Source organism: Phlebotomus argentipes, unplaced genomic scaffold (assembly GCF_947086385.1).
Source record: "Phlebotomus argentipes unplaced genomic scaffold, Phlebotomus argentipes genome assembly contig_15, whole genome shotgun sequence".
Taxonomy (NCBI): domain Eukaryota; kingdom Metazoa; phylum Arthropoda; class Insecta; order Diptera; family Psychodidae; genus Phlebotomus; species Phlebotomus argentipes.
Window position 1 is genome coordinate 181,791 of NW_026776181.1, and position 17,490 is coordinate 199,280.

The window sequence follows — 17,490 nt, forward strand, 5'->3', positions numbered from 1 at the left end:
ACATCTAATTGAATATGAAAAAATTAAAAACTCATTTGCTTTTGTGAAATTTGGTTTTTATTTAATTAATTTTTGTTTTCTAATTCGTTCCTTAATTCAATTACATAATTTATAATAATAATTTTATTTACTTTTGCTTTCTCCACGTCCGTTTTCCTCCTTTTTCCACCACCTCGCCTCATTTAAATGTTACTTAATGATAATAATGAAAGTCTCTACTTGCATTTGGTATGAAAAATTATGAGTTCCTCCTAATTCACTCCTCTCGACTATGCAATAATATTTTTCCTTTTTATGAAATAGGTATTTTTTAATGTTAATGTTTATCAATAGAATTTCTAATGTGTGTCTTTTTTTAATTTGTCTGAGTTTTACTTCTGCAAAATCATTTTTTTTCTGTGAATTAAAAATCAGTCAATCCGTTGCGGGGGAGAAAAGTAAGTGTGTGACTTCAAATTTATCATTATATCGTCAGTTTTTAATCACTGGTTTTTATTTTAAGAAAAATTCAATAACAACGCTTTCATTTTCTAGCTGAATTCTTTTTCACTGAATACGTATTGTGGATTTCTTCAATCTTATCTATTCTCCTCCTCATCGTCGTCGTTAAATGCAAATATTTCTAAGTGATGTTGCGCATTATTCATGCAACAAGTGAATGATAAAGAAGATGTGAAAAGAATAAAGAAGTTGTTTCTTGCCTCCCAATATTTACAAATCTTCTTTTTCCTAAGGTTGCATTTATTTTTGAGTATTTCTGTGTCTTTTTTTTAGATCTTTTTCTTCACAATTTCAGGGAAAACCAAGAAAAATTGAGTAGAAACAAATGACGTGTAATTGAGATTCGATAACAAGTGAAATAATTCGCTGGACTTTCTACAATTTACCTCAATATTTTCTTTAGTATTTTTTTTTCATTTTGTCTTATTGCATCGCAAGGAAATTTCTCAGTGGATTTGAGATTTTTCACATTCATTAAACAAGTTTCTTTTTTGTACTCATTACATTATCTTTTTAGTCGAATTCATCTTCATCTTCGTGTCTTTGAACGCAGAATCATACAATTTGATGTGCTTTTTGCCACTCTACATACACTTTTTTATCCACTTTCGTGTCACTAGACATTTATAGAAACTTAAAATAGAAAGTAATGTTGGTTATTGTTTAATATCATTTCAGTCTTTCATGATTTTTTTTTTATCTTCAATTTTGGAATTATTACACTGTGTCTTGGCGTTGCATTGCTTTCAACGCCCAAAAGGAAAACTTTTTTTTGTACAATTATAAAATATGAAGCTTAAACCAAAAAGACTTCTTGGTTCTCACAGAGTTCACCATGTTTGATACCCAACTGTTTCATTTCTCTCAAGAAATTCAGTTAACTTTTCCCACATGATGGTTTTTTTGCAAAAAAAATGATCATTCGCTGCAAAGTTTCAGTTGCCATCTTTAGGCTATTGCTCAAGACAGCATTAATATCAGAAATTAACTGAATAATCAGGAATATCAACAAATCGCTACCAATAGTCAGAATTAGTAAATTGTGTCAATAAATAAATTTTCTTCGTATTTGTATTTGTATGCTCTTTCCATCATGTGAAAACTACCATTTAGAATCTTTTTTAATTGCATTCCTATTTGCTTTTCATATATTTCATTTAGTTAAAAACCTGATTCAGTGGATACAATTGCGAACTCTGTATCGAAAATAAAGTGTTGATTCAGCCTCAAAACCAAATTGCAATTTCCCTTTTAGAAATCTGATGCTTTTCCTCGTTTTCATCTTCGTGTTTGCATGTTTATGGAAATATTAATAGTTTTTCATTATAGTTATTAAGGTTTAATTACTTCATTTTTCATCATTTAAAGTGTTTAAAACTATTTTATAGTTCTATTTAGAGGTTTCGTTCAGTTTTATTCAAGAGAATGTCGAAAAAACGTGGTAATTCTTCAATGGAATTTTTTTTTTCATTCTTGTCTTCTAGTTTGAGATTCATGATTTTTTTTGTATTTTTCGAAAAATTATTTGATGCTTCTTCACATGATTTTCTTTTAATATTTCTTCTTTTGCTTTTAATAATTCACTACAAGTTTAGGTTGTTTTTTTTTTCATTCTTCTTCACTATACAATTGACTGCATTCTTATCAATAAATCTATTCAATAATAATAATGTAATAATGTAAAATCCTAAAATGTAAACCACTATATATTTTTATAACTTTTTCATGGCTTTTTCACCTCATCTACATGTGTATTTTTACTCCCGAAAAGGATGTGGGAAAAGTGGGAAAATTAAACAGATTCATTTCAACTCAAATCATGGAAGATTTCACTGTGGATTTGCTTCTTTAAAGAATTTCTAATTATTCTCTTACTAACTTTTGAATATTTTTTCCCTTTTTGTTGCTTTTGCTTTGAATAACTTGTATTATTTTTCATGGTAAAAATGTTACACTTTCTTCAAGAAATGCTTGAATTATCGCATTTTCTTCACTTACTATAATATTGTTATTATTTCTATGTTATGGAGCAAAAATGAAACACTCTTTATCGTTTTGTAAAACTAAAATGAAAATGTAAAATCTTTACACATCAAAACTTTCTACTCATCTAAGCAGTATCCTTTTCTTTCATTAATATATTTGTAAGAAGCACTTGCATATTATAAATGACTTATTAATTATATAAATATATGGCTTTATATAATTTATATTCTAATATTCTTAGTAAGTTTCTCACCTCATCGTAATATAATATATTTCTTCTTCTCATTTTTCTGTCAATAATTTAAATTTTATTTTTGCTTGTTTCATCCTCTTTCCCCATGTTTCATCATAGCGAAAATGCTTTACAATGACTTTACTTCCTCTCCCTCGTTAATTGGTAACGTTTTCCCCACTGCATTCGTCTTGCCTTTGACTGAACTTTGAACAATATACCTTTTTTTAAATATCAAATAAAATACCTCTAAATATATTGTAATATATTTTTCTTCCTTTTCTCCCATTTTCTCTATCATTGTTATTATTTAAAAACCACTACTCGCTATGATTTCTTCTCAATAACTTGTCATTTATCATTTTTAATTTAGTGCATGAGTTGGTTTGTTATTCACTCCCTCTTTTCTTCTTTCCTTATTTACAAAAAGAGAAAATCTCGTCATTTCCTCCTTTCTTCTCACCTAACAACATATTTCACCTATAGTTCTCCTCTTTATGCTTTGCCTTCATTGACTGGCTGAAAAATATATCTTGAAAAATTCACAATTTAAGAAACAATCAACAATTGTTGAACTTTATCAACGGCAATGTTTTTGCTTTCGTACAAAATTCTTTTGACTTTTCATTTTCGTCTTTGTGCATCAGTTTTCTTGTCACTTTTCATTTCATATTACACTGCGGAGAACTCGCTACTTAGGGAAATACATTCAGTGGCGACCTTTCAAATGGAGACCTTTTTTGGATAGTCAACTCTTTTTCTCTGTTCTGACTATGCGTCACTATATCACTATCGGATAACTTCAATCGTCAAAACAATCCTTCATTACAAAGTCAGATTTGCGGCAATATGCTTGGTATGAAGCATAATACTCTTTTAAATTTGTAATCTTTCTTGTCTTCTTTCTTAAAATGGAAATAAGCCTTCCCATCTACCAAATTTCCCTAACTGTCTCTCTTGGGCCCATTGTTTTCTCTCAATCGCCTGCCTTATTTGCAATCCTGTAGTCATGCTCCAAGCTTTTACCATAATCTTTCACTTCTCCATTCTCTATAGGAATATGAATCCTCGTGGCTGAATTACATCTTTCAAAAAATTCACCATACAAAACGTCTCCGATTTGAGAGGCCGCCGTTTTTTTTACAATTGTTGAAAAGGTGTTTGTCAAAAGGAACATAAAACACAGTGGCCGGTTGATGGGTGGACAAATTGGAGAGGAAACTTGTGTAAATGTTGAGTATATTACAGAGAGAAAGAAAAGGTCTTAAAGAGTGCCATTTTCACATCATAAAAAGAAGATGCTTTTTCCTTAAATTCTCAATGGGTGGATGAATTGTTTCTGCACTTTTGTAATAAAGTTTCACGTATTTACAATCCTTCATTTTGCTATTCATAAAATGCAATCTTTATATTCAAATATGTTTTCTTCTCACCCGTCATGGATTAAATATATATATATTTGCATTTTCCTCCTTAATAAATTCAAGTATAGCTTCTTAGAATTAATATTATTTAGCATTGAATGAAAATGAAAACATGAGATGCTCTCTCATAACTTGTTTTTGTCCTAGCTTACTTCCTTTTTTTTGTGTGTACAATGCCTTCCTCCATCTCCTAATACGTATATATTTTCTTGTTTTCTTACTCCCTTAAATGTTATTATCGCAACTTGCGCGCACTCACTTTGCTAAATGGCTATAAAAGAGCAAATTCTAGTTAAAAGATTATCTTTTTAATTTGTTTCCACTCGCTTCAACTCAGCGTCAACCGAAACTCTTATCATTTCTGTATCAATATTGGGCTGTCTCCTCCTTTTCTTATTATATCAATCAAACTGTTTCTTTTTTTCTCCTAAATGTAACAATATTATGCGTGAATATTTCTTAGAATTATTTTTATCATTTTCTTTTAATTATTACTTGTGTTTCAAAAAGTTCCTTCCTCTCTCTTACCTTGTATAATAAAATTTCTAATAAAGTTATTTAATTTCCCTTTTCTTCCTCATGGTTTCATCCTTTTCATTTAGTGAGTATTTCTTATGTCTTACTAATCTAATGCTTGATTCTTCCTCTTTGCTCTCAATTCGCCCATCTAAATCCAACTCATTCTTTTTGTATATCGAAAAAGAAATTTATGTTTAAAAAAAAACTTGTATAAACATATTTTACAAATATTACAAAAAATCTGTTAAAAAAACTCCGGTCAAAATGTACAATTAATCTATACAGAGATTCTCTGTAAAGCTCTTCTATGAAGACAATATAATCCGTGTGTTACAAATAAAATAGTTACAAATTCATTAATAAATGCACAATGAAAATCTTTGGTAAATAAAATGCGCTCTGCTCTGAGAATACAATCTCTCTTAAAAAAAAACTCTCATACTCGCTAATAAATATACCTTTTCCACTCACTTTACAACACACTTTTTAGCTCGTGTGTGAAAGTCTTCTGTGGCACCTCATCGCCACTCTCATTGGAATATTGTTAATTTTCTTTTTCTTAATAATATGTTCATTTATGTAATGTTAGAATCTCATTTTTCGTCATCCCAGTCTGATGCTCTAACAACAAGCAACTCACACTCCCTCGGATCACATGTATTAGCTTTGTTATTCCTGCAGCGTCGATTTTTCCCACCACTCCGTCCACTTGCAGTCCCACAGCCACCCTTCACGAACTCATCAATCGGAATGGTGGATGCGGACGATGATGATCTCACGTCACCGTCACCAGCGATGTCCTCCATCAGCAGATTATTGTGCGTCCACAGCGACGGCGATCGCTCGCGCCGCCTTCGCCTTGACCACAAACTGTTCCACGTTTTCAGCGCCTCCCTCAGCTGCCTGGATGACGTCTTCACCGGTGATAGTGATGATGAATCGACGGCGTCACATATTAATCAATCGCGATAGATATAGCTACAGTTCTTCAAACTACCCTGAGGGCTCGGGCTACTCGATGGCGGTGCCGGACTCGAGCTACTGTGCGACATGACTGGTGATGAGCCTGAACTTGAATTTTGCGGACTATCGGAACGATGTGGCGTTGCTGGAAATGATAAAAGAAGCAATTCATCAAACGTGCCTCATGGACTCTTCACCTGAAGACAATGTCTGGCTGGCAATTGAAATACAGACGGAATTTTAGACAAGCAGAAAGATTACTTGAGTGCAATATTTCAGATTTAGCGGCTGCCTGGAACTCAGCCAGACAATGTCCTGCAACACTGGCAAATCTCACTCACCAATTCCATGTCGGGGCGGCTGCCTCCTTAGTCGACCGAGACTTCTGTTTCTTGCATTTGTATTTAAGCCCTAAATTATTACGAGTGTTTTGTTATAAATAATTTAAAAGCAAAATAATAAATACTAAAGAAATGTATCATCTTTTCAAGAGATAAAAGGTGAATTGGGAAAATTTGTTCTACAAGTTAATAGTTGTGTAAAAATGTGATACATGGGAGAGAGAGAGAGTGATAAAGAGAAAGAGAAAAATTGTGTATTTTGTGTAGGGAAAAGGAAAGGAAGCAGCAAAATTGGTCTTCTATTTCTAATTGCTCTCAATTGTTCATGTCTCTCTGTGATTTGTCCATTCTTCTCTACCATCTCCGTAATGATTGAATTCTACGGTTCTACCAGTAAATTGTGCTTCCTCTACTTGTTTCTCTTCTCTCAAATATTATACTGTCAATTGCTGGTTGATTAGGACTTGCTATGTGTGGTTACATTTATGAAACAAACACAGATATATAGAACGTTATATATAGTGAAAGTTGAGGCAGTACAGCTATCCTAGAGAGTATATATTGGGAATATATTGTGATTAAGTTGAGTGAGAAAAAAGTGAAGCAAACTAATGAATAATGTGATTAAACAGAGGTGAAAAATTTAGTTAAATCAATTGTGGTGATATGGGAGGGTGTAATTGGTAAAACAATTGAAATGATTAGGAGCAACACAAGAAATTACCATATTTTGATTTATGAGTCCCTGACTAGTCTCAACCGCCCCACTCCCGTCTCAAAGATACACCTGTGAGGACGAGAAAACGAAAGAGGTACAGAAGTGACCCCATCAATCATAACGCTTACTGGTAAATTGTGCCACTCTTACTTTTTTCACACTTCGAGTCGTGGAAAAACCATCGCCACGCCGGTAATTGTCGCCCTGATGGGAGCGCAAAGTGCCAAAATTGTCTCGTCCCCGATACGTGTCGCGTGTATTGTAGCCATCAGGCTGAAACTGGAAGGCGAACACATCAGCATTAGCATAAGAAGCAGAAGCACTCTCGTGCGATGGTCTAACCTGGAAGAGAGCGTCGGAATTGCCACCGTGATGGAGGCTCATTGGCTTCCTTAGTGTGCTCTTGGGTGAATTTTGCATCTTATTCTGACTGGAAGTTTGCGGCAGCAACACCGGTTCGGCGTATGTCACCTCATCCACCTGAGGCAGCAATTTCGGCTCCGTTTGGATGCGATTCACATTTTGACGCTGCTCAAAGTACTCATACTCCGTGTCCGGATATGGCAGATTGTCATCCTCATCCTTGTGACAACGTCTGCCGCAGAAGTAGCCCGTAAGAAAGCCCACCAGCAGAGCAAATATCGATCCCGCCAGCACAGCCATCACCAGAGTCTCAACTGAGTACTGCGCCGTCATAATATCTGGCGTTATTTGAGGACCTGTACCGTCGAAAGTCTTGCTATCCTGCATAATATTGATGACTTCTCCACTCGGCTGATTCTTCATTAATCGATTGTGTGAATCCATCATATCCATGTCATTGCGATAACCTTTCTGCTCGCCTGCGTTTGCATCCTTCGACGTCATCTTCCCGGATGGACAAGCGGCGTGCTGACCAGTAGCCACACTCTGATAATAGTAGTTCTCTTCCATCCACCGCGGAGCGCCGTGGGAGCGACACTTGCCCTGAATCTTATCCCAAGCACAATAAGGATCCTGCAGAGCCACACACTCACTGCAACTCGTGATTTTGTCGCTGTTGCACCGGTGAAGTCTTACAGCAATCACTTGACTATCTGTGACAATAACCAGCTTGCCATCATCGTAATTCCCGTCCTTGGGTTGGTCTGTAAGAGGGCATTAAAAAGCATTGATTAGGATAAATATTTATTGTATTTTCATTACAAGAATACTCACCATACTGAACTGTTCGCACAATCTCCATATTCCTGATTGGTTCACTCTTCGCCAGTACATCCAATTCTTCAATCACTACCGATGTGGCCTTCTTGCTAGAGTCCGCCGAGTCCGCATTCACCGATTTAATGATCTTCCCATGATCTGTTCCTACAAAAATAACATCGTACGTCTTTCCTCCTGGCGTCTTAATCTGCGGATCCACCGCGATCTGAGTGAATTTGTACATTGTACTGGTGCGCATTAGAATTGGCTGTCCAAAGAATGCCGGAACATTCTCGTCCATCAGCGAGTGTGTCTTAATGAAATTGAGCGTGAGATCTGGCAGTGTGCGTGAATCGTTATGACACGACCCAGGCCGTGGATCTGGCACTTTGGCGCTATTGACGGGCAGCCAGTTGGAATTGATGCCGCTCTGCTCCTTGAAGTTCCCCTCAAATGTATCTGCGATATCTTGCAGTGAGAAGGCGCAAACAGCGGAGCCCGGAATGGAGTTTGGCGGTGTTGTGAATACACCATAAATCAATTTGGAGTTCGAATGTCCATAGCGTCCCTCAATCAAGTTACTTGCAGATTCTACGAATAAATGCTTCGTCAAAAGCAAACCACTTTTTTCATAGCGGTGAATGTACACTTACGTATTTCATTGAAATAGAAGGGAAAGTCGCCAGGCATGGAGCAATTCAGTCGTGACTTTAGAAATGACGTCCATCGATTCCTAAAGCGATGTGGTCCCCCTTTGTCCCACTTGCACACCCTCGCAACACGTGAGTAAACGGACTTCCCACAATTGATGTACTCCACGGCTGTTTCGCGGAAGAAGAAGTACACAAAGTCCCCCTGCGTGAAGGAGCTGACAAAGTTGGGTGCTGCACAAGTGGAAGGGATTAATTAAAAAACTATATCCATAGAGCGAGGTGAGAGAGGCAGAGCCTCTATCATCACGTACCATTCAAGCTGAGACTGTCGTATTGTTCCGTCTGAAGAGGTTCGCGATAAATTATTGGATCACTGCCACTGAAATCAGCCACGGTGCCCGAATAGAGTTCATTGTCTGAAAAAGGAAAATCCAGGGAAAATCAATAACAATTTCTTCCTCCCAACAACCTCACACTCGTGGATTCTCCACTCGCTCGCTTAATTTTATCTTATAGTTGTATGTATTATAGTTCGTGAAGCAAAAAAGATGGGACTTTTCCCATGGCAGAAAAGCCCCATCACATAGTGTGGCAACAAAAGAAGAGATGATTTACCGGCAAATACTGCTGTGGAGTTGTGCTGCGGATCATAAGGACACACCGCCTGACCGGGTTTCTCCATTTCCAATGTGTAATTGTTTGCATTTATCTGATACAAATGACACATGGGTCGAAATGAATTTGTGCCACAAACTTGCAGCTTCCCCGGACTCGGCACCACTAGGACACGAATGTAGTTCTGGCAAGCTTCCTGCAAAGAAGCAAGACAACAACAAAATTCAATTTCTTCACCTATCAAATGCACATTATTTCCTTGAATATTCACCGACCCACACAAACTCTTCAAATTAGCCTCCAAACTCCAGAAATTTCCCACACTCTTCTTTCCAACGTCAAAATGAAATCACAAGTTTCATCTCTGCAATTAATTAAAAAAGAACCCACTTCACACTGCGCGTGAAACTTGCTCGAAAGATACAGCAAGTATCAAAGAAAATCACTGATACTGACACACTCTTCCCGCATCTCACTTAAAGATGCTCTCAAACGCCCATATCAATATCACACAACTTTTCTCGCAACTAATTTTCCGCTCATTTGCAACACAAGTCCTCCATATTTCTTCCCAACTCAAATAAAACTGCACACAAAATACACTGAATACCTCTAACATGGTCTCAGTAAAAAGAGTATACACAACTGAATTGACGATTCGCATCTCATACCAATTCACTCCAACCCACCCTCAATTCACGGGCCCCTCACAAGAGTTATTCATCCAGCATTTTTGCTCAGATTCTATTCAAAATTCATTTCATGAATTTTGATTAATATGCAAAAATATATATTTTAGAGAGACACAGAGAGTGACTGAGTCATGTCTTTCAATTCAAATTGATACAATTTATTTTCATTACAACTTCACTTTGCTCTACCCCCCCCCCCCCCTCCTCATTCTCTCCTCAATTGGCTGATAAAATGAAAATACTATTTAACATTGATAAGAAAAAATCCGCGCGGCCGTTCACCTGCATTGACATTAATCGAATTAAGATTATCTGTGATGAATGTGGGAAACAATGTCGATTGTTTGTCATGAATAAATACCCAGAAATTATATGCAAATTAACACCTCAAATACCACGAAATGATATTTATCTTTATACGGGGAAAAACAATTATTTACCTTAAAGGGAAGCAATTAAAATAAATTAAATGGTAATTTGCTAATGTGGACACTTTAAAATTTCAAATATAACAAAGTCAGTTAAGACAAGAAAAACTGAAAAGTTTGGGAAGTTCCAGTATAAAATTTCTCATCCTGACAGGGTTTTCATTAAAATATGTAAAAATGTTTTTTGATAAAGTGCGCAGATTATGTACAATTTTTAGTCTTAATTCAATCCTATATAGATTTATTTTATTCGTCAAAACTGTCTTTAATTATACTCCAGAAGTATTATTATATTATTTTATAATTGAATTCCCTATCCAAATGATCCAAAATAACACTCTCAGATAATTAAGAATCAATTAAGATTTATAAATATGCAATACCTTTTCCACCACAACAAGACTGCAGCTTTTTCAGATAATCGGAAATTCACAAGAACCACCCTAAAGTCTATATTTAGTTGCTTCCTTTGACAACACTGTCGCGCTATTATAATCCCACTATTGCTCTTTCAGATTGATATCAGAAATGCAGCGATTATGAAGGTTTTATTAGACGAAAGAGTATGTCTAATAATTCACAAATACCAGTTTGTGTTAATAATAGCTTTGATAACAATGGCGAGAACCATATTTTTTATCGTATTTTACCACATGTCATATTAAAATTAGGATATACGATGTTCAAATTTAACCCATTTTCATCTCTCTAGTGTTCAGGATTGTCAATATTAATATAACTCTTAAAATGGTTCTTTTTTAGCGTGGTCATCGCTGATTGCCAAAAAAGTTATTGGCATCATGAAGCATGTCAATCAATAATTCGTCAAAAAGAGTTGATGAAGTGATAAAAGATTTACGTTCTAATCAATAACATGTAATTTCAATAACAATTCCCCGTTTTATGATTCTCTAGGAAACATTTCTTTTACTTTCATTGAAATTTCTGTCTCTTACACTGCATGATATATTAATATTCAATTAGACATGGGACATGGCAATTGGCATGCAAATCTTGCAGTCTCACAAGTCAATAACGTAATTGTTTTCAGTCCACTGCAAAAGTGTCTATTCTCACAAGTGATATGGAACAGGTCGCGTTATAAAATTCATCTTCAAACATTCCACCATTTAATGTATCTTTCAAACAAAGAAAAATGATATTGCTCTCAGAGGTTTATGTGGGTTTCTCTCCAATAAAATTACATCAATTCACCCATGGCTCGATATGTTCGAATAAAGTGATGCATAAGGAATGAAAACCTACCTCGTCCTTCCCCTTCACAACGCACATCTTCACATCGTCCTCCGGTGAGTACCACATGAGCCTCTGTTGTTCCGTGAGGTCCGATATGCTGAGATTGTAGACAATATTCCTGGAAAGACGAGAGCAAGATCAGAGGCTGCATCGAGTGGCACTGATAAAGACGACTAACCTGGCGCCAATGAGCAAACTGGTGCCGTCCCTCAACATCAGCTTGAAGTTGTCGATGGTAGTGTCGTTGCCCTGGAACCTGAGTATCTCCTCAGTGCCCAGCTCAACGTACAGCTTGGGTCTCACATTCTCTTGCCAGACCCCGAGCGTCGGGCTGGCTAGTGCTACGATGGACAATAGCAATGGCACGACGGAAGCGCTCAGAAAAGACATTGTTGTCAGTTGATTGGCGGTCTCCGCCCTCCTCGAAGCTCAAAGTAAGATGCCCGGAACCTCAACACGCGAACCAGGCCGAAAAAGACTGTCAACGAAACAATATCATGCTCAATGACGTTAATTAAGTCATTTCTTACATTCGCATCTCTAATTAATAATTAGTGAACTATTCTTGTGCACAAGTGGCTTTTATGAATGTCTGTTATTAAGCTGTTAAGACTTTCATTTCTATTTATCAATCCATATTATTGCTATAATCTCATTTATCAACTTTCGCAACTTTCGTAAAGTAGATCCCTTTTCTAATTCCAGGGCAGTTTTATCTCTTGAATCTTCTCACAATGCAAAGATAAAAGAAATTTTTATCTTCTAAAAATCTTCGAAATACCAAAATTTTAACTTTTTACGCGTTAAAAGTTGTAGATAATATAAAAATTTTCAAAACTATCTACAAGCTTCAAGATGCGGAATAAAAGCATTAAAACATTTTGTACAGAATCAAACTCTTACTTGACACAGTCTTGTCTCCAGGAATCTCACTGCCTTGATGGGGTCTATTTCACTGGCTTATTCCACTCTTGCTGGAGCACCAATTGACTCAATTCATGGCCACTTCCCTCGAGTAACCAGAAAGAACTGTGCCTATGGAGAGACAAGAGAGAGCTTCGTTGGGTATCTAGAGTGATTCTGGGAAGGAAAGTCTACTTTTCACGAAACTTCAGGAATTTCCCAAGCAGTGAAAAGTCCAAAAGGGTGGTTTTTCCCTGCTGGAAAAACCCAGCGAGAGAGTGAAAAGCTGCGATTGTTGGCATTGAGGGATTTTCCACTACAATGGCAGAATAGGGGAGGACCAGAGTTTTCCCTCAGGATGTCGGACTGCGGGAGGGTGAGAAGGGGTGGGTGTTCAGTGAAAAGTCATCAAACTGCTCCGTCTTGAGCTATGGGACCCCCTTTAATTTCCATCCCAGAAAGCCCCACCGTGAACTCACTTTTTATCCCCTCTTCGGGCTCTCGGGACGCTCTCTCGATGGACGTGAAGAATTTCACTGAATTTTCACTCTCGACTCCGCCATTATTTTCTTCAACACAAAACACACCATGCAAAGACAAAATGTCGCGGGAGCTGCACTGGCGCTGCCTTGTCGTCCGGAGTGCCCTCGCGGCCGTGCTATCGCCCCACGAGACACAAAATTTGGGAGGATGATGGAATATTCAATAAATAAGACGCAGATCCATTGAGATTTGCACACAGAAAAAATTTTCTTGACTTGGATTTTGGGTGCCACACAACATTTACACACAAAACAGACAATTGGATGCGAATAATCACATTTGAACAAATTATATCACACGCATCGCCTGGAATAAAACCGTGTGTCCACTTTTCACACCGCACGGCACATTTTTCTTTTGGGAAAATCGCAGTAACTTTGCTGCCATTTATTTTAGTTTTCCTTTCTGCACAGACGAAAATCGATTCAAAATCGACGCACGCATCGAGCACTCGATCAAGTGACAGTGCGCGTCGATTAAAGAAAATCACCTCATCGCGCTCATCGACTGGAGGGCAAGACTCGATGACGTCATAGTATATTCAACTCAAATCTCGCACAAATTTTTTTTTGGAAAAGAGAGGAATATCGATAATACTGTCAGAACTCTTATGAAGAGTTAAATGTCTTGCACAATCTCTCCTACAAATATATTCTTTTTGTTTTTAGAGAATTCTGGAATCGATGATGGTGGAAGACAATCCGTTACCCCTCTTTCGATGAATTTCCCCACTCGATAAATATGCATACCGTGAGCGTTCGTGAGGCATTCGGTGTTGGGATGAATAGTGCAGTGGGAGCTTTTCAGTAGTTTTTCTAAGCGAAAACACCCCCAAAATCAACGGTTTTGTGCTCCAAAACCTACCTCGAGTTGTGCTCTTTCAACTGGCTGACATGGAATCACAGGAATCCACGGGTAAGTGGTTGAAAAACAGACAAAATTTCTGGTAAGTCGCATTTCGAGGTTATGTTATGAGAGTTTTTTTTTTCATGCATTTTCAGAAATTGCCCTAATTGTCCCTGAAAATGACGAGGCGATCCTTTCTGCTGATGCCGAGGAGAAGAAGGACGAGATGAGTGCTGAAAATGAGGTTGCAGAGTCATCAAAAATCGATGAACGGAGTGCTGCCGATGGAGTGGTGACGCTTGAAACCGGTGCGAAATCTCCGGAATCGCAGCGTTCGGCAAGTTCTCCAGCACAAGAGGTATCTAGTGAAATTGTGGAAAGCCCTCCAGCTTCTCCAAAGAGCTCTAGCAATCCCAAAAGTCCTGAAGATGACACTCAGGAGGTTGTCCGGGAAGATGTTGAGGACGGGAATGAATCTGTAAAGTCACGGAGAAGTTCACGCAGTGGAAGTAGAGCTTCGGCGAGGTCGCGCAGTGGAACTCCAGGTTCTCGGCGATCTAGAAGTGGCAGCAAGGCCTCTGTTCGCTCAGGCAGATCACGCAGTGGTAGTGCTAAATCTGTACGATCACAGAGATCTCGCAGTGGCAGTGGTGTTTCGGCGCGTTCACGAAGTCGGAGCAAATCAGGGAGTCCACGGCGAAGTGTGTCCCGCAGCAGATCACGAAGTAGATCCCGCGGGAGTGGCAGTGCTAGAGATTCGCGATCACGGAGTCGCTCCAAGGCATCTTCACGATCACGCAGTGGCTCGCGCAGCATCAGCAGAAGTAGGAGCCGCAGCAGGAGTTACTCAAGTCGCTCTAGGAGTGGCTCCAGAAGCCGTAGTCGAAGCGCCAAGAGATCACGCAGTCGATCCTCAAGCAGAAGCTCTCGATCCAGATCTCGCTCTGGCTCTCCAGTGCGGAAAAATCGATTGGCGATAGTTTCAGAGTCTGAAAATGAGGGAGAAGCACCGAAGCCAGTAGAAAGCGTAACCGAGAATCAGGTGGAGGGGAATAAGAAAGAAGATGGTAATGGAGGATTGTACAGTTCTGGAGATGAGGGACTAGAGAAAGACGCTGTTGGCGGTGAATTTTTATCAGACTTTGACGCAATGCTGGCGAAGAAGCGTGAGGAAAAGTCTAGGCGGCGAAAGAGGCGCGACATTGACATTATCAATGATAATGACGATCTGATTGATCAGCTAATCAGAAATATGAAGATCGCCGCTGAGGAGGACAGAGAGCTGAATAAGGATAATCAGCCTGCAACGAAGAAGATTTCGATGTTGAAGCAAGTGATGTCGCAATTGATTAAGAAGGATCTTCAGCTGGCATTCCTCGAGCACAACATCCTCAATGTGCTGACCGATTGGCTGGCGCCGATGCCCAACAAGAGTCTTCCTTGTCTTCAGATACGCGAGAGCATCTTAAAGCTTTTATCAGACGTGAGTTCTTACAAAATGATTGTTCATCAGTTCTTGAAATACCGAAAAATGTTAATTTCTACAGTTTCCGACCATTGACAAGAGTTACCTGAAGCAATCTGGCATCGGGAAAGCTGTTATGTATCTCTACAAACATCCGAGGGAGACCAAAACCAATAGAGATCGCGCTGGACGCCTTATATCGGAATGGGCACGGCCGATCTTCAACTTGAGTGCGGATTTCAAAGGTAAGATTAATTCTCTTCTGTAATTAGAGTTTGCCTATATTCTCATTTCTGCTTCTTCAGCGATGAGCCGAGAAGAGCGCCAGCAGAGAGATTTGGACCAGATGCCAAAGCGTCGCAAAATGAGCCCTGAACCAGGTTCATCGGGATCTAAGAAAGACTTGAACGCCTTCGCGTCTGAGGAGAAGTAAGTGTTTTTGTTGGGAAATTTTTCTAGTAATGCCTTATGTCTTTTATCTGTTTTCAGGGCTCTTCGGCCGGGTGATAAAGGTTGGGTGGGACGTGCTCGAGTGCCAATGCCGTCCAACAGGGATTACGTTCTGCGTCCGCCATCGAGCTCGGACGTTGATATGAGTCGCGTGAGTATCGATGTTTAATACCTGAGATTAAGGAGGATAAAACTGATTAAATGGGAAATATTTTTTTATCCCATGCAGACCACCAAGAAGAAACCTAATCGTTATGAGAAGCATCTGAAGAAGTTCATCGACGCCAAGAGGCAGAAGAAGTCTCGGAGGGCAGTTGAGATATCCATTGAGGGACGAAAAATGGCACTGTGAGCGACTGTGTAGTTGCAATTTACTTTTTTATTCCCTAGCCTACAATATAAATTTTCTTGCGAATTGAACCAGTCTACAGCTTGGCTTTGAGGTTCACGCAGTTGCGCACGAAAACAACCCGCGGGTTGTGACGTGGACGCTGCACGTCGCGGTAATTGTTGATGATCTTCTTGGATTTATCCTCGCGACTGCAGCTAAGTTTGCGGAACACATCAATCTGGCGCTTGGACACGTAAACTGGGGTCTTGTACACGATCCAGGTGACGCTCTCGTAGTATGGCGGGGTCGTGAGGGATCCCTTGTAGGTGTAGTAGTGCTTGGAGAGATCCTGCAGGTTCATCCAAGCGAGGCAATCTGGGGAAAATCAATCAGTGTGTGAAGTTTTTTTTTAACACAAAACCTAATTAGTAATTCGCGCATTGATTGATTTTGTCGATAAGGCTAACGCGAGTCTTTAAAGTTTTGTTGATTAGGCTAGAAATAGAGCATTGCAAAGTCCCCTGAAGCCCTTTATATGTTTGTTTCTCACGTGAAAACGAAGTTATTTATTGAAGATTGATAAAAGCGGTGCAATTTGAAATCAAAGTCGTACGTTAGGATTTTATCTGGGGGTCTTTAGATAAGGGTCCAATTCACACTCACCGGGATCAATTTGCGTTTTGGCCTTTGGGTCAGAAACTTGGCGGATCGCATGGGTGATCTTATCGAACTCGGGCAAATCGGTGTCACCGAGAGCCTGGAGGAAGAATCCTGTCACGGCAATCCCGTCGGGCTTCGTGACAGCCTCCTGAAAGTCACGATACTTGGCGTTATAGTGGACAGCGTGTCCTTCCATGGAGTAACGACAGCCCTCGATGGTGTGCTCGCAGCCGAGGTGATCATGATCGCCCCAATGAAAGTGCAGCTGCTCGAAGATGTACTTCTGATTGCCCAAAGGACCTCCAATGATGAACGGTTTCTGCGCGCGATCCAGAGTGACCTGGGCAGACGTCTGGGTGTTCTCCAGATAAGCTCGTCCTACGAGATCAAAGTGGCCATAATACTCGAGAGGGGCCAAATTGTCCGTCAAGTTCACTTCCCTAATGTCCAGACCGATCGGAGATTGAACCGCCATGGTTGCCGTTTCAGAGTCAACTGTCTTTATCACGGTGCTGAGCAGAAATTGAAAGCGCCTAATCCATGCACGATTGATAACAACACCTGGGGATCCGATGAGCGATGTTTTCGCCTCTCGGCCGATGGTGGTCGACTGACTTCCTGGGAATCACTCAGCAATTCCATTGTTTCCACCCCATTAAACATTTAATTGACTTCCCAACACTTGAATCACGCACGATCTCGCGTTCCGTCTGAGATTCAGGAGCGCAATTCACACAGTCGCGCGCACGATAAATGCAGGCAATGAGTCAATTGTGTTTGA

The 17,490-nt window shown here is 39.2% G+C and overlaps 3 protein-coding genes across 4 annotated transcripts; 1 reads left to right on the forward strand and 2 right to left on the reverse strand.

Moving 5' to 3' along the window:
• Positions 1-462: 462 nt before the first annotated feature.
• On the reverse strand, positions 463-11,915 carry LOC132262772 (semaphorin-1A). Of its 2 annotated transcripts, none has more exons than XM_059762182.1 (10): positions 11,690-11,915; positions 11,521-11,629; positions 9,135-9,330; positions 8,831-8,935; positions 8,520-8,750; positions 7,882-8,457; positions 7,027-7,811; positions 6,835-6,963; positions 5,967-6,036; positions 463-5,770 (listed from the first exon to the last, which is right to left on the reverse strand). In XM_059762182.1, the coding sequence occupies exons 1-10, from the start codon at positions 11,899-11,901 to the stop codon at positions 5,622-5,624; spliced, it is 2,562 nt and encodes an 853-aa protein (XP_059618165.1). In that variant the 5' UTR covers positions 11,902-11,915; the 3' UTR covers positions 463-5,621. The 2 variants fall into 2 exon arrangements, 1 of the variants encoding a protein (XP_059618165.1); XR_009468468.1 differs by lacking the exon at positions 463-5,770 and adding an exon at positions 6,691-6,753.
• A 1,766-nt stretch (positions 11,916-13,681) lies between these two features.
• LOC132262773 (protein IWS1 homolog) lies at positions 13,682-16,138 on the forward strand. The gene is made up of 6 exons (XM_059762183.1): positions 13,682-13,872; positions 13,959-15,286; positions 15,351-15,513; positions 15,574-15,697; positions 15,758-15,869; positions 15,948-16,138. The coding sequence occupies exons 1-6, from the start codon at positions 13,851-13,853 to the stop codon at positions 16,068-16,070; spliced, it is 1,872 nt and encodes a 623-aa protein (XP_059618166.1). The 5' UTR covers positions 13,682-13,850; the 3' UTR covers positions 16,071-16,138.
• LOC132262774 (carbonic anhydrase 2-like) lies at positions 16,133-17,278 on the reverse strand. Its single transcript, XM_059762184.1, has 2 exons — positions 16,713-17,278; positions 16,133-16,424 (listed from the first exon to the last, which is right to left on the reverse strand). The coding sequence occupies exons 1-2, from the start codon at positions 17,182-17,184 to the stop codon at positions 16,144-16,146; spliced, it is 753 nt and encodes a 250-aa protein (XP_059618167.1). The 5' UTR covers positions 17,185-17,278; the 3' UTR covers positions 16,133-16,143.
• Between the last annotated feature and the right edge of the window lie 212 nt (positions 17,279-17,490).